The sequence below is a fragment of the Bidens hawaiensis genome, unplaced genomic scaffold, assembly GCF_021521415.1.
Source record: "Bidens hawaiensis isolate Kalapana, Puna unplaced genomic scaffold, B.hawaiensis_p1.1 tig00033136_1, whole genome shotgun sequence".
NCBI lineage: Eukaryota > Viridiplantae > Streptophyta > Magnoliopsida > Asterales > Asteraceae > Bidens > Bidens hawaiensis.
In genome coordinates, this window is record NW_027495666.1 from 126,026 (window position 1) to 138,565 (window position 12,540).

General features: G+C 35.9%; 1 protein-coding gene across 1 annotated transcript; it reads right to left on the reverse strand.

The window, feature by feature from the left end:
- Window positions 1–1,718: 1,718 nt before the first annotated feature.
- Window positions 1,719–2,742, reverse strand: LOC143584481 (uncharacterized). Its single transcript, XM_077066525.1, has 2 exons — window positions 2,316–2,742; window positions 1,719–2,169 (listed from the first exon to the last, which is right to left on the reverse strand). The coding sequence occupies exons 1-2, from the start codon at window positions 2,494–2,496 to the stop codon at window positions 2,015–2,017; spliced, it is 336 nt and encodes a 111-aa protein (XP_076922640.1). The 5' UTR covers window positions 2,497–2,742; the 3' UTR covers window positions 1,719–2,014.
- Window positions 2,743–12,540: the final 9,798 nt, after the last annotated feature.

The following is a 12,540-nucleotide window of genomic DNA, read 5'->3' on the forward strand; positions in this document are numbered from 1 at the left end:
GTTTGTGATGGTGTGTTTATATGTGTTTTTTGGTAATAATAAAATTTTTATGTTTGTGTTAAAACATTGATTCAACATGTAACTATTATCTTAAAGTGCATTACAAACTGATAACAGAAGACTAGAGATCTCCATAAGTCCATATCATAACAAGTATCACATGTACATAGCAGTCAGTTTTGAAATCATTCAAATTTTTTGTTGCCTTTTCATAAGTTCAGCAATCAACTCTTCTCCGGTTTAACGAGTGTCGTCATTTTCATGGAATAGCAGTGCTTTCTTGATAAGAGTATTTCTGTGTTGGTTTATATCCAAGAGGAGGATTTTGCACAAATACTTGAACCTCAAACATTTTAGCTGTGTTTGTTGTATAGGGCCTTCCTTTTTGAGATTACACCCCCATGGTCTCTTCCCATCATATTTCTCCATGTGTCTCATAGCAAAAATACCACAATCTATTCCATTACTTGTTGTTCTCCATGTCATCTTCAATTTATTGATTGTTGCTACTTGGATTTGCTGAGCAATGGGGTGTTTGATTGTTTTAATATACATGCAAAAGACGTTTCTCTACACAAAATATAAAGCAATTTAAGTATTTTGACAATTTTTATAACAGGTATGTATGTTTTCTGGGTTAAAGGTATATATGTTTACCAGTATATCAGGAGTCTTTCCGTATCTTTCTTCAAATTTCTCTCTAATTGCTTTTGATTTCTCTTCTAAGCTTTTAAACTTTGCATCAGCTGGCATTTCTTGATTTGCACTGTTGTCAAGTAATTCTATCACTCATGTTTGAAGATTGAAGGTAACCACAAAGAAATAATCGCGTTGTAGAATTGGCATGAGCACTATAGCAACCTCATTGAGTGATAGAATTCCACTCCTTGCCATTTGTGTTTCGATGTTGTCTGAAAACACATCCAATCTTTCTTTGTCTGTGTAACCCTTTGACTCAGCATAATGGTCACTTGTTTGTATAATAATTAAAATTCAGAAGATTAAAGCGTTTATTGTGCGTTTTCTAATAGTACAAACAAAATAGATTAATTTGTACCAGCAGAGTGCTTGTAGCAAAGAATCTGAACGGTGATGCTGCAGATTTTTTCTTTTCTTCATAGTTCATTACTTCAACGAATGCATCCATTGCATTGGTGGCTATAAAAATGCCATGACAGAAGCTTTCAAAGACCACCTTGAACGATTCTGTGTGAGCGGACTTGTAGACCTCCTCCCAAATGTCTCCTAGAATATACTCTGAAATTTTTTGTTCATCTCCCGTGACACTAGCGGATACGTCAACCTTTCTCAGAAGATATGTACAGTTCAGTGTAATGAGGCTATCACTTGTTGACAATCCGGTGTCATCTGTTAAACATAAAACAACTCACTTTAAATTTGGCTGAAAATAATTGTAACTATAATTAAATACCTTCAACCCCTTTTGGTTTTTATTTATAATTAAATACCCTCTTTTGCCCACGCAACCACTGTATTAACAACTTCATCAATATCTGCGCATGAGACATTGTTTTCTTGACCTGCATCATTTTCTACGATAGCCAAAGATGTAATATGTTCAACTGTGATTATAATTAAGCCGGTACATATATGATATACCTTTTCTGAGCAGCCACTCGACCACCAACACCAACATCTGAATCAACTGCATCACACAGATGTAATAAGTTTAAAATAACAGCATAAGTGTTTTAAGAGCGTTTTAATTATACTAATAATTAATTTAGCCCAAATACCTTTTAGAGCAGCCACTGGACCACCAACACCAACATCTGAATCTTGTGTTTGAGGGACCACATTATTAGTGAATCTGTTTTCCCATTCACAACATCTAGCAAAGATATTCTCATTTGATTGATGTCTATCCTTTCCTTGAAGGACCAACTCGTTGATCTCGGAGCAAATTTTATCAAATTTCTTCAACTTGTTATCCATTGCCTTATTCCAAGACTGTAAAAAGAAAATATAGTTATTGTTAATTCAAAAACATTTTTTAATTTATCCCAGCCAGTTGTAATGGAGTTAAATAATAGTCAACAATCACGATAGGAATTTGCAAACTTAAAGGTGAATAATCGCTTACATAATCATCCAAATCTTGTTCAGCTGTTTGATCGGCATTATCTGTTTCAAATGCACTTTGACCATCTGTTTTTTAATTACATATAATGTTGTATTACATAAAATGCATGTAGAGATAAGAGATATGAGAGTTTTTTAGAAGAAAATAACAAGTTTAATACCATGTTCTTGTTTCTCCTCAGCTGCAGTGTTTTCTTCAACTCCAGGCTTACCGGCAGCACTAACCGTCACAGCAGCAGTCTCATCAAGTCCCTTCCCGGCAGCACTAACGGTCACAGCAGCAGCCGCATCAATCCCTTTCCCGTCAACACTAAACGTCACAGCAGCATCAGCAGCAACCTTAGTAGCATCTTCTTCTAAGGGAGGACCATTATTCTCCAAGTATTTTTCCATCTTATTAAGAGTAGTTGTTGTTATGTAGTTGACTGCAGGCGTTGTGACGGGAGTCCCAAATGGACCATATTTTTCTGGTATTCATGCGTGTAAAGCATCACAAGGAAGGTGATCGAACCGTTGTATTGAACGTTGATACCTCTCCATTCTTCCTTTGTCGTTTTCAAGTTTTCAATAACATAGCTACACCAGTCCATATTTGGAATATCCGAGGTTTTATCAATGGCGGCGATGAATCATTGATTGACTGTTGTTGATTTTGTCACAAATCCTATACAGATTGACCAAAACAATGAAATTAATCTTAAACAGTTCACCAACTCCTTAATCCGCGGCCAGTTTGTCTTTCACATGCTTTAAACTTATTCTTGCATTTGTCGGGAATTGATTTTTGAACAAATCTGTAGTAACATCTTCCCCCAATCTTACTCTACTCTTGCCTAAAACATGAATCTTACCCATTGGTATCCCCAACACTTCATGTACTTTTTGTGGTGTTATCTTAATAACACCGCTCCCAATGTTCAATTCATTTAAACGGTTATTATAGTTCATGAGCAACCAATATCCCAAAGTTTTTGGAGTTTGGGTTACTTGAAGTCTTAACATTGACCCGAAACCCATTTCTTCTACACAAGTTTTTTGGGCAATTGTCATTTCCTTCACTGCATCAACAATATTAATAGGTGCACACCTATTCATCAACCTTTTGTCTACAAATTCAACAAAGACTGCCTCTCGGCTGGCTTCTTTTCTTTAATGGCTCTCTTTTTCGGATGCTGAAAGTCCGGGCCAGAGGTGCTGTGTTCCACCTGTTTCCGCTTTGACAACAACCCGTCGATTTTTGTGTCAAGGTCTGAATCAGAGTCTGCTTCCACAACATGTTTTGTTTTCCCCACCGGAGCAACTTTTTTAGTCTTCTTTTTATCAGTCTTGTTTTTTTCAACAACTGAATCACATACATACAATAAAACACGGGGGTAGGGGGATAACAACACGAATCACAAGAAAACAGAAAACTCTTATAAAACATCACAATGATAAATTCTCATACCAAAGCCATAACACGCTAATCATACGCATATAACATGCTTTAATATTATACATAGATTTAAAAAAACAAGGATATGTATTACAATAACAACATGCTTATCAATCGCATTAATACATAAGAAGATTCAAACAAATGCTTACATTTAAGATTAAGTAAACCTAAAACGCTAAAAAAATCATAAAGTAACACCTGTTCCATCTTCATTCGGAGACCTATTGTGCTTTTGCTTTGTCCTTGGTTCCGTTCAAGAAGTAGATGAGTCAGGGTTCTTCATTTTGGTTCCGTTCCAGAATAATTAAACCACTCGAGCTTATGCTTGTGCTTTTGCTTCATAGTAGAAACGAATCGTCGACGGTTTTTAGGAATATTGACTTAAAAGGTTGAATTTTGGGAATACTTATACCCGTTCCAGAAGTAGATGAGTGACTTACGAGGGTAATTATTTGACCCTTTTAAAAGAAGGCGCGTGCTTTTAAATTTTAATCGTACGGTTAGTATTGTATAGTAGAAATATATATATATATATATATATATATATATATATATATATATATATATATATATATAATATTATTGGGTGGTGGTGGGTTCAGGTGGTCATGATGGTGGTGGACGGTGGCGGAGGTGCGGTGGTTCATGTTGGCGGATGTGTGGTGGTGGGTGGTGGTGGTGGGCAGTGGGTGGTGGTGGCGGAGGTCGGTGGTGGTGGGTGGGTGGTGGTGGTAGTGGTGGGTAGTGGGTGGTGGTGGTGGATGGGTATAAATAAATGTATATATATTTATATATAATATTAGTGGGTGGTGGTGGTGTGGTGGGTGGGTGTGGTGGGTGGTGGTGGCGTGTGGTTAGTGGTTGGTGCTGGGGGTCGTTGTGGCGAATGTGGGCGAGGGATGGTGGTAGTAGGTGGTGTGTAGTATGATTGCGGATATGTAATACATGAGACAATGACGGTGCTATCCCGTATGATGACCATGATGATTGGCCCAATTATGACGAGACGATGCTAATATAACTACCTGGGTTGGTGGTGGTTATCATATTGATGCTGCTAACCTATATATACGGTTTGCTTACGCCAACACATACGATGGCGACTATAGCTCGTACGACGAGCATGACGTCTATGATGATGATCACACATATATATGATGAGGAACAATTATATGTACCTATATGACAATACGCCACACAGGCGCGCACACACACACACACAAATATATTTATATGTTGATGATGATGGTGACACCGATGTTTAATGACATATAACCCGTATGATCGACGAAGACCATGATAACGTATACGATGGTCATACTGATGGTAGCATGTACGACTGATGATGTCGTTTGATGACGACAACAATTCATAAGATGGTGCCGACAGTGATCGCTTAATATTGGGCGTTTTGTTTACGATAACCCATACGATGCTGACTACATCCCGTACATGGCAATCAGATGATGATGATGATGATGCTGATGATGATGCTGATGATGATGATGATGGAGATGTGTGACGATGATGACGAAACTGATAGCGAGATATATGTTACCTGTATGATCAACTCCGACTACGATAGCCTATACAATGACCACGTTGATTACCCGTACGTCTGATGATGATGTCGTTTCATGGTGACGGTGATCGATGATTATGATGATTATAACCACTATAATACATGATAACGATGATAACTTTATGATGTTGATCATCATCATAACACATATGTGATGATGATAACCTAGAAGATGATAATGATACAAAACTACATATGATAATGATAACACTAGAATGTTATGAGCCTCTCTATTATGAAGTTGTAAATCTTATCCAGAAAATCTTACTAACGGTTAAGATAATACTTCAATAATGGATAAAATTTTAAATTTATTTAAAAAATACGCATTATTAAATGAGCTCAACTTTTAACAAAATTTAATACCGGAATATTAATAAAAAAAACTAAAAGTAAATGTTTTTAAACTATTTTTAAAAAGTTATAAAACAAAAACCAAAATATATATATAATTAAATGTGTAGAAATAAATAAAACCTAAATTCAAAACCCTTCTAATTTCAAAACCCTTTTAACTTCAAAACCCTAAATCGACTTCTACTTCACTTTACTGTAATTCGTAGACATCGTTTATCCTGGTAAGAACATAAAAATGCCACTTCTCAGTAATGGAGTTAAGTTCGTGGTAGATATCGACAGCGATTCCATGAGTAGGATGATATGTTAATGTTATCTGGTTAATTTTTTTTTATGAAACATTTTACAGTTTTGCAACATATACATTCTAAGAACATTTTTGTGTTCTTTATAGCTCATTCCTAAAGCTGTTCAACCAATGTTTGCTAACATGAAATCGAATAATGGCTGTTGTTTGATTTATGATCAAAGTGGTAGAATGTTTTATGTTGTTATAATCAAAGTACTTGATGACTTTTATTTTGGAACCGGTTGGACTGAATTAATCAGAGAATCTTGTATAGACGCTGGAACATAGGTTGTTTTTGAGCTTAAATCTAGATCTATGCTGAATATGTTTACTTTCAAAAGAAACGTAAATGATCAATCCAGTACTATGATATGTATTCTAGTCAGAAACCGACACGTCCATTACTTGGTAAGTTTTAATTTCTGCTTTTAATGATTGTTTCCAAATTAAAATGTCTTTTAATTAACATTTTTAATATGATTTCCCTGAGTGGTACGTGATTCAAGAATTTGGTGACAATTACATGAATTCGCTTTTCGAGCTTATTGCTCCAGATATATATATATGTTTAAAGTTTCATGTCTTTGGGATGGAATGGGTTGTAGGCTAGAGGATGGATGGATTGAGGTTTTTAAACAAACCAACTTGAAAGGTGGTTCGTTTGTTGTGTTTGAAATCATATCAGATAAGACATTTCATATTAATGTCTTTCATGAAGATAGCATAGAATTTATCCTTCCTGGTCCAAATCAGCTGTTTCTCAACTATCAATTAAGCAATCAAGGTAGTTCCTCCCAAAACCCAATTCATCTTGATGAGCAAGATGATGACTCTAAAATCGTCTTCCACATGAACGTAACCACGAAATTGGTAAATTGAATTTTTAAATTTCTTTTTTATTTACAAGTATATTTGAAATTTACTTTTCACAGCGTCTTCCGCGTCACATTGCCACCAAGATTGATGCTTATGATGGAATGCCAATCACTTTGGTCAATCCCGAAGGTCGTAAAAGAAAAATGAGACTTCATAGTGAACTGTTGGACCTGAAATTCAGATATTGGTTACAAAAATGGCAAAATTTCAAGGTGGAAAATGAAATACAGATTGGTGATAAGTGCAGATTTGAATATGACTTCAATGAAGCTACTTTGTTAGTTTCAAAAGTTGATTAGTGATTTGGTGATGTTTGGAACATTTGGGAAATATTTGGTGATGTGTTTGGTGAATATTGGAACATTTGTGATTTGGTTGGTTATTTGTATATGTATGGTTGTATTGATACACTTTTTAGTTTATTGTGTTGAATGTTGGTTGGTTAGCTTTTAAATGCTTTAATTTTATAGTTTCTTGTATCATCTATTTTGTTATTCACTCTTATTTTGTTTCATGGAATGTATTGTAAGGGTGCCCTTTGTATGAAAACTTTTAATGATTGGTAATTATGGTTAAATCTAAAAATAAAACAAAAAACACTTTGTTAAAAAACACTATTACGCTTGTAACACGCTAATGTACATAAACATATATAAATATCCTAACACGCAATACACACTTATCCAACCATCTTCTGGCAAAGTGCCTATTTTCAGCCACAGGTTCTCTGCCAATAATCTATTGGTTCTTAATTAAAAGGGAGGCAAAACTCAAAAAGCTCCAAAATATTGGCTCCAAATATTCAAAAAATCCAAATTACATTTAACACTCCAAAAATCAAATTACACTCCAAACTATTAAAAATTTTCCACTCCACAAATCAGCCGACAGTGATTTATACTCCAAATTACTCTCCAAATTGTTAAAAAACAATCGAAGATGAAACTTATAGATGAAAGAATCGAAGAAGAACATGTTTTATACTCCGATCAGGAAGCCAACGACGACGACGACGCTCAATCAGACGACACTGAAGGCTACTCCAGCGAGGAAGCCAATGACAACTACGGTCAAGCAAAAGATGATATAGGGACGATGGTTATCGAACCCATCAATAGTTTGGAGGCTATCAAACCCATTAACAGTTTTGCTACTACGAAAAAACCTACAAGGGGGTTGACGAGGTTACCTAAGCTGCGTTATGCAAACTCTGGTGGTGTCAAACTGGCTCGTTTAAGTAACAGATTGCCCAACTTGAGTACGAGGCGGTGCAGAGAGATGAAGAGGTGAACAGGTTGACGACTCTACTTGAATCCACGAATGCTATGCTAGCAACCCGTGAGAAGGAACAGTTAGCATTTGAGGCCAGGTTCAGACATCTCGAAGGATTTTTGCCGCAAATGTCGGCAAGTCAAGTAAGTGGCGTATGCTACATATTAATTAATGCATTCGACGTACATAACTGGCACTGTTTTTGTCACAATTCGTAGGTAAATCCTGTTCCCAACCAGGTTGGTTCTAACCAAAGTACTAGTGTTGTGGCGCAAAAGAAAATGCCAGCATCAGTAAGTATCTGACAGTTTCTTTGTTTTTTACAACTTTCCATGTCATTTTTCATTTTCCATAACCTAATAAATTGATTTGTAGGCCAGTTCTGTGGGAAACATCTTAACCTCAGGTGAGGCTGTGCAACAAGAATCCGCTTCTCAGGTAAGCATTTGACAGTTTGATTGATTTGTTTTAATAATTAACTTTCCATGTGAGTGTGCTGATTTTGCATAAGTTAATTGTAGCCCAAGTCTGAGGATAAAATAGTTGTCGAAACGATACCCACTCCCCATATCGCGACATCAGTAAGTATTTGACAATTTCAGTAATTTTAATAATTCGTTTCCAATGTTAGTGTGCTCATTTTCTACTACCGAATTGCAGGCCAAGTCTGTGGAAAAAAGTGTTGACCAAATGGTACCCGCTCCCCATATCGCGACATCAGTAAGTATTTGACAATTTCAGTACTTTTAATAATTCATTTCCAATGTGAGTGTGCTCATTTTCTATTTACCGAATTGCAGGCTAAGTCTGTGGAAAAAAGTGTTGACCAAACGGTAGTCGATCCCCATAGCGCGACATCAGTAAGTATTTGGCAGTTTCAGTTTTTATATTTTATAACCTAATAAGTCTAACAATTCTAATTTCTGTTATATTACCAATGAAGCCTGTAGAGAACATTGTTGACCAAGCATCAACACAACTACACCACACTCCGGATAGTAACGGCTCGAAAAAAACATCAGTAAGTATTTGGCAATTTCAGTTTTTCCTTTAATTGTTGATTGATTCATTGAATGGTTTTTAGGTAAAATGGAGAAGCCGTAAAAGAAAAGTTGATGTATCTACGGATGAAGCTTCCCCACCTGCTGAAATAAAGGTATGTACTGCGCGAAACATTTTTAATTTCTCACCAACATGGGTATGTACTTATATATTGACTTCAACTAAGCCATCTTAATTTCACATGCTGGTTTATAGGTGTATGAGTGTCGTTTGTGTGTGCATGAAAAGCGTAACAAGGTGGCAAATGGTAAAGTTTATTGGTCACCGGTTCCACAACAGTTGCATGGAAAAACAATCCAGGAGGGTTGCTATAAAGTTAGTATTGATGGAGCCATAAAGGAACAAGCAATTATTTCATGTGAGGCAGGTGAAATTACGACTGTTGGCAACGCAATTGGTACTTTTGTTGCTTGGCCAGAACACCTAATCGTATGTGACCAGGAGGTTTGTTCCCTTTTAACTTAACCGAACAAATATCTATGTTCTTTTTCATTTAGTTTAAAAAATGAACACTTGTGTTCGTTTATGTTCGTTTGTTTATAATCTAAACTAACGTAATTGAACAAAGATAAACGAACATAAACGAACTTCCCACCGAAAGGTTCACGAACAGTTAAACGAACGTTCGGTATGTATGTATGCATACATACTATTTTGTTCTATTCAATTACTAAATACGACATTAATTATACATATTTGTTTTTCATATTCTGTTGTTCCAGCTACCACCACTCCCATCCTCAAAAGAACCAGACAGAGCTGGCAAGAAGGCAAAGGCAAAGTACACAACGATAGACCGGGTGACCAAACAGAAGACAAGGAGCAGTGCCAAGAAAATCGACGCCTTAGCTAGTATATATGTAGTCGTTATTTTTGTATTTTATAAGATATTTTGCATATACATTTTAAGTGAATATTATAGTTAATATAATTTGTTTCTAATTTTGTTTTATCATGCTTGCTTATAGCTGTTTTATATTACTGCACAAAAAATAAAAATAATTATATATTGCCTAATTACACACAATTTGGCCACATAGAACACATTAAATAGGTGTGGCCAAAAGTAAGACAATAGCCACACCTGAAATTACAAAAATTAGAGTCTATAAATGACCATTATCCACAACATAAACATTTTTGTGTGACGAAAAGTATGATAATAGCCACACTTACAAAAGCATTATGTGTGACAAACGGTAAAGACAATGGTCACACCACAAACTACAAAAGAGTGTTTGAGTGGCAACTTCACATTTTTAGCCACATTGACAACAACCTCCAGTGTCTATATGATATTTTTAGCCACACAGTACCTCACTATGTGTGACGAAAATTTTGACAATAGCCACACTTTAAATTACGAAAAGCATTATGTGTGACAAACGGTAAGACAATGGCCACACCACAAACTACAAAAGAGTGTTTGAGTGGCAACTTCACATTTTTAGCCACATTGCAACAACCTCCAGTTTCCATATGATATTATTAGCCACACAATACCTCACTATGTGTGACGAAAAGTTTGACAATAGCCACACCTTAAATTAGGAAAAGCATTATGTGTGACAACGGTAAGACAATGGCCACACCACAAACTACAAAAAAGTTTTTGACTAGCAAGTTCACATGTTTTGCCACATTGACAACACCCTCCAGTGTCTATATGATATTTTTAGCCACACAAAACTTCACTATGTGTGACGAAAAGTTTTACAATAGCCACACTTTAAATTAGGAAAAGCATTGTGTGTGATAAACGGTAAGACAATGGCCACACCACAAACTACAAAAGAGTTTTTGACTAGCAAGTTAACATTTTTAGCCACATTTACAATAACCTCCAGTGTCTATAAGATATGATTAGCCACACAGTACTTCACTATGTGTGAGTAAAAGTTTTACAATAGCCACACTTTATATTAGGAAAATAATTTTGTGTGACAAACGGTAAGACAATGGCCACACTATAATCTACAAAGGAGTGTTTGAGTGGCAAGTAAGCATATTTAACCACTTTTAATGTAATATCTAGTGTCTATATCATATAATTAGCCACGCTATTATTAAATTTAAGTGGCAATTTTCTTTGCTATATTCACACGGTATAGGTCACAATGTAAGCTTAACACAACCCTATTGGCCACTTTAATATAAAATTCATGTGGCTGAAACATAAATTCATGTGGCTATATAGATGCAATGGTCACTCATAGTAAACTGACATGTGGCCATTTTCTACCATTTAGCCACAATTATTGGAGAGGCTTCTTGATGGCCAGCAACTAATTCCTGTACCATTTAGCCACACTTATTACCACATAAGCCACTAAAAACTCTGTGTGGCCATATCATACCCACGGTGTCGCGACCTTTGGCCACATATGTCCTGAACCAAATGTGTGTGGCTAAAGGCCTACGGCCACACTTTTTTCGTGTGGCCGAAGGTCAATTTTCACGTAGTGCTTGTTGTGATTGTGAGCCCAATATGAAAGGATCATTCTTGTGTCCTAATTTACTAAATTCAACAAATGTGTACCCAAGGTCGTCTTTCTTTACCCTGTTTTTATTGTCAACCCAGTCGCACTTGAACAACGGGATTTTTCTAAAATGGTAATCAAGTACCCATATGTCCTATAAAACCCTATAATAGCTTGTCTCGGTGTAGGTTTTCAGTTCTCTAGAAATGTGCAAGTCATTTGCTACTACACTAACCCCACTATTTTGGTTCACTTTACCTTCTCGAGATTTTATACAAAATGTAAATCCGTTGATGTCATAGACTTTGTAGCTCAATACGTTTCTATTTGGTCCATATGAAATCCACCTTACTATCTCTGATATACTTTCTCGCGATTCCGCTAACTCTCTCTCAACCTGATACATATATACTACAAGGGTGAACTTCAATTCCACGTGATAAAATATAATAATTATAACTAGTAAGGTCGTTATGAAATATGTAGTATACGTACGTACCTCATATCGTAACCACATACCAAACTTTAATTTGTGATCTTTCTCTAGCCATGTTGTTTTCTTGTCAGGATGTTGTTGTTCAAGAAATGACATGTGCCGGCTGTAAATAAATATTGACGAATTTTATACACCGTGTAGTAGAAAATAAAATAATACAATCCATGTAAATAATACTTACTCGATATATGGAACAATTTCGGATGTATTTTGCAGCACATAGAAATGTGCTTTCACGAACAGATATGAAGAAATGTCGTCCAATGATTTGCTCGTTGAGAGTGGGACTCCGTCTTTATTACTTGCTCTATTCTTATTTTCAATCGAGTTCCTCAAACTATTAGGAATACCAATAGTCTTCAAGTATTTTTTGAATTCGCTCAAGAATTCAATCGTCTCCTCAGCAACATTCTGTTCAGCAATGCATCTTTCTGGCTTATTTTTGTTTCACACATGCCCCTTAATAATCTTCATACACCTTTCAAATGGATACATCCACTGAAAGCATACGGGACCACATAACTTAACTTCCCTAGCAATGTGCACGGTTAAATGAACCATAACATCAAAAAACGATGGAGGGAA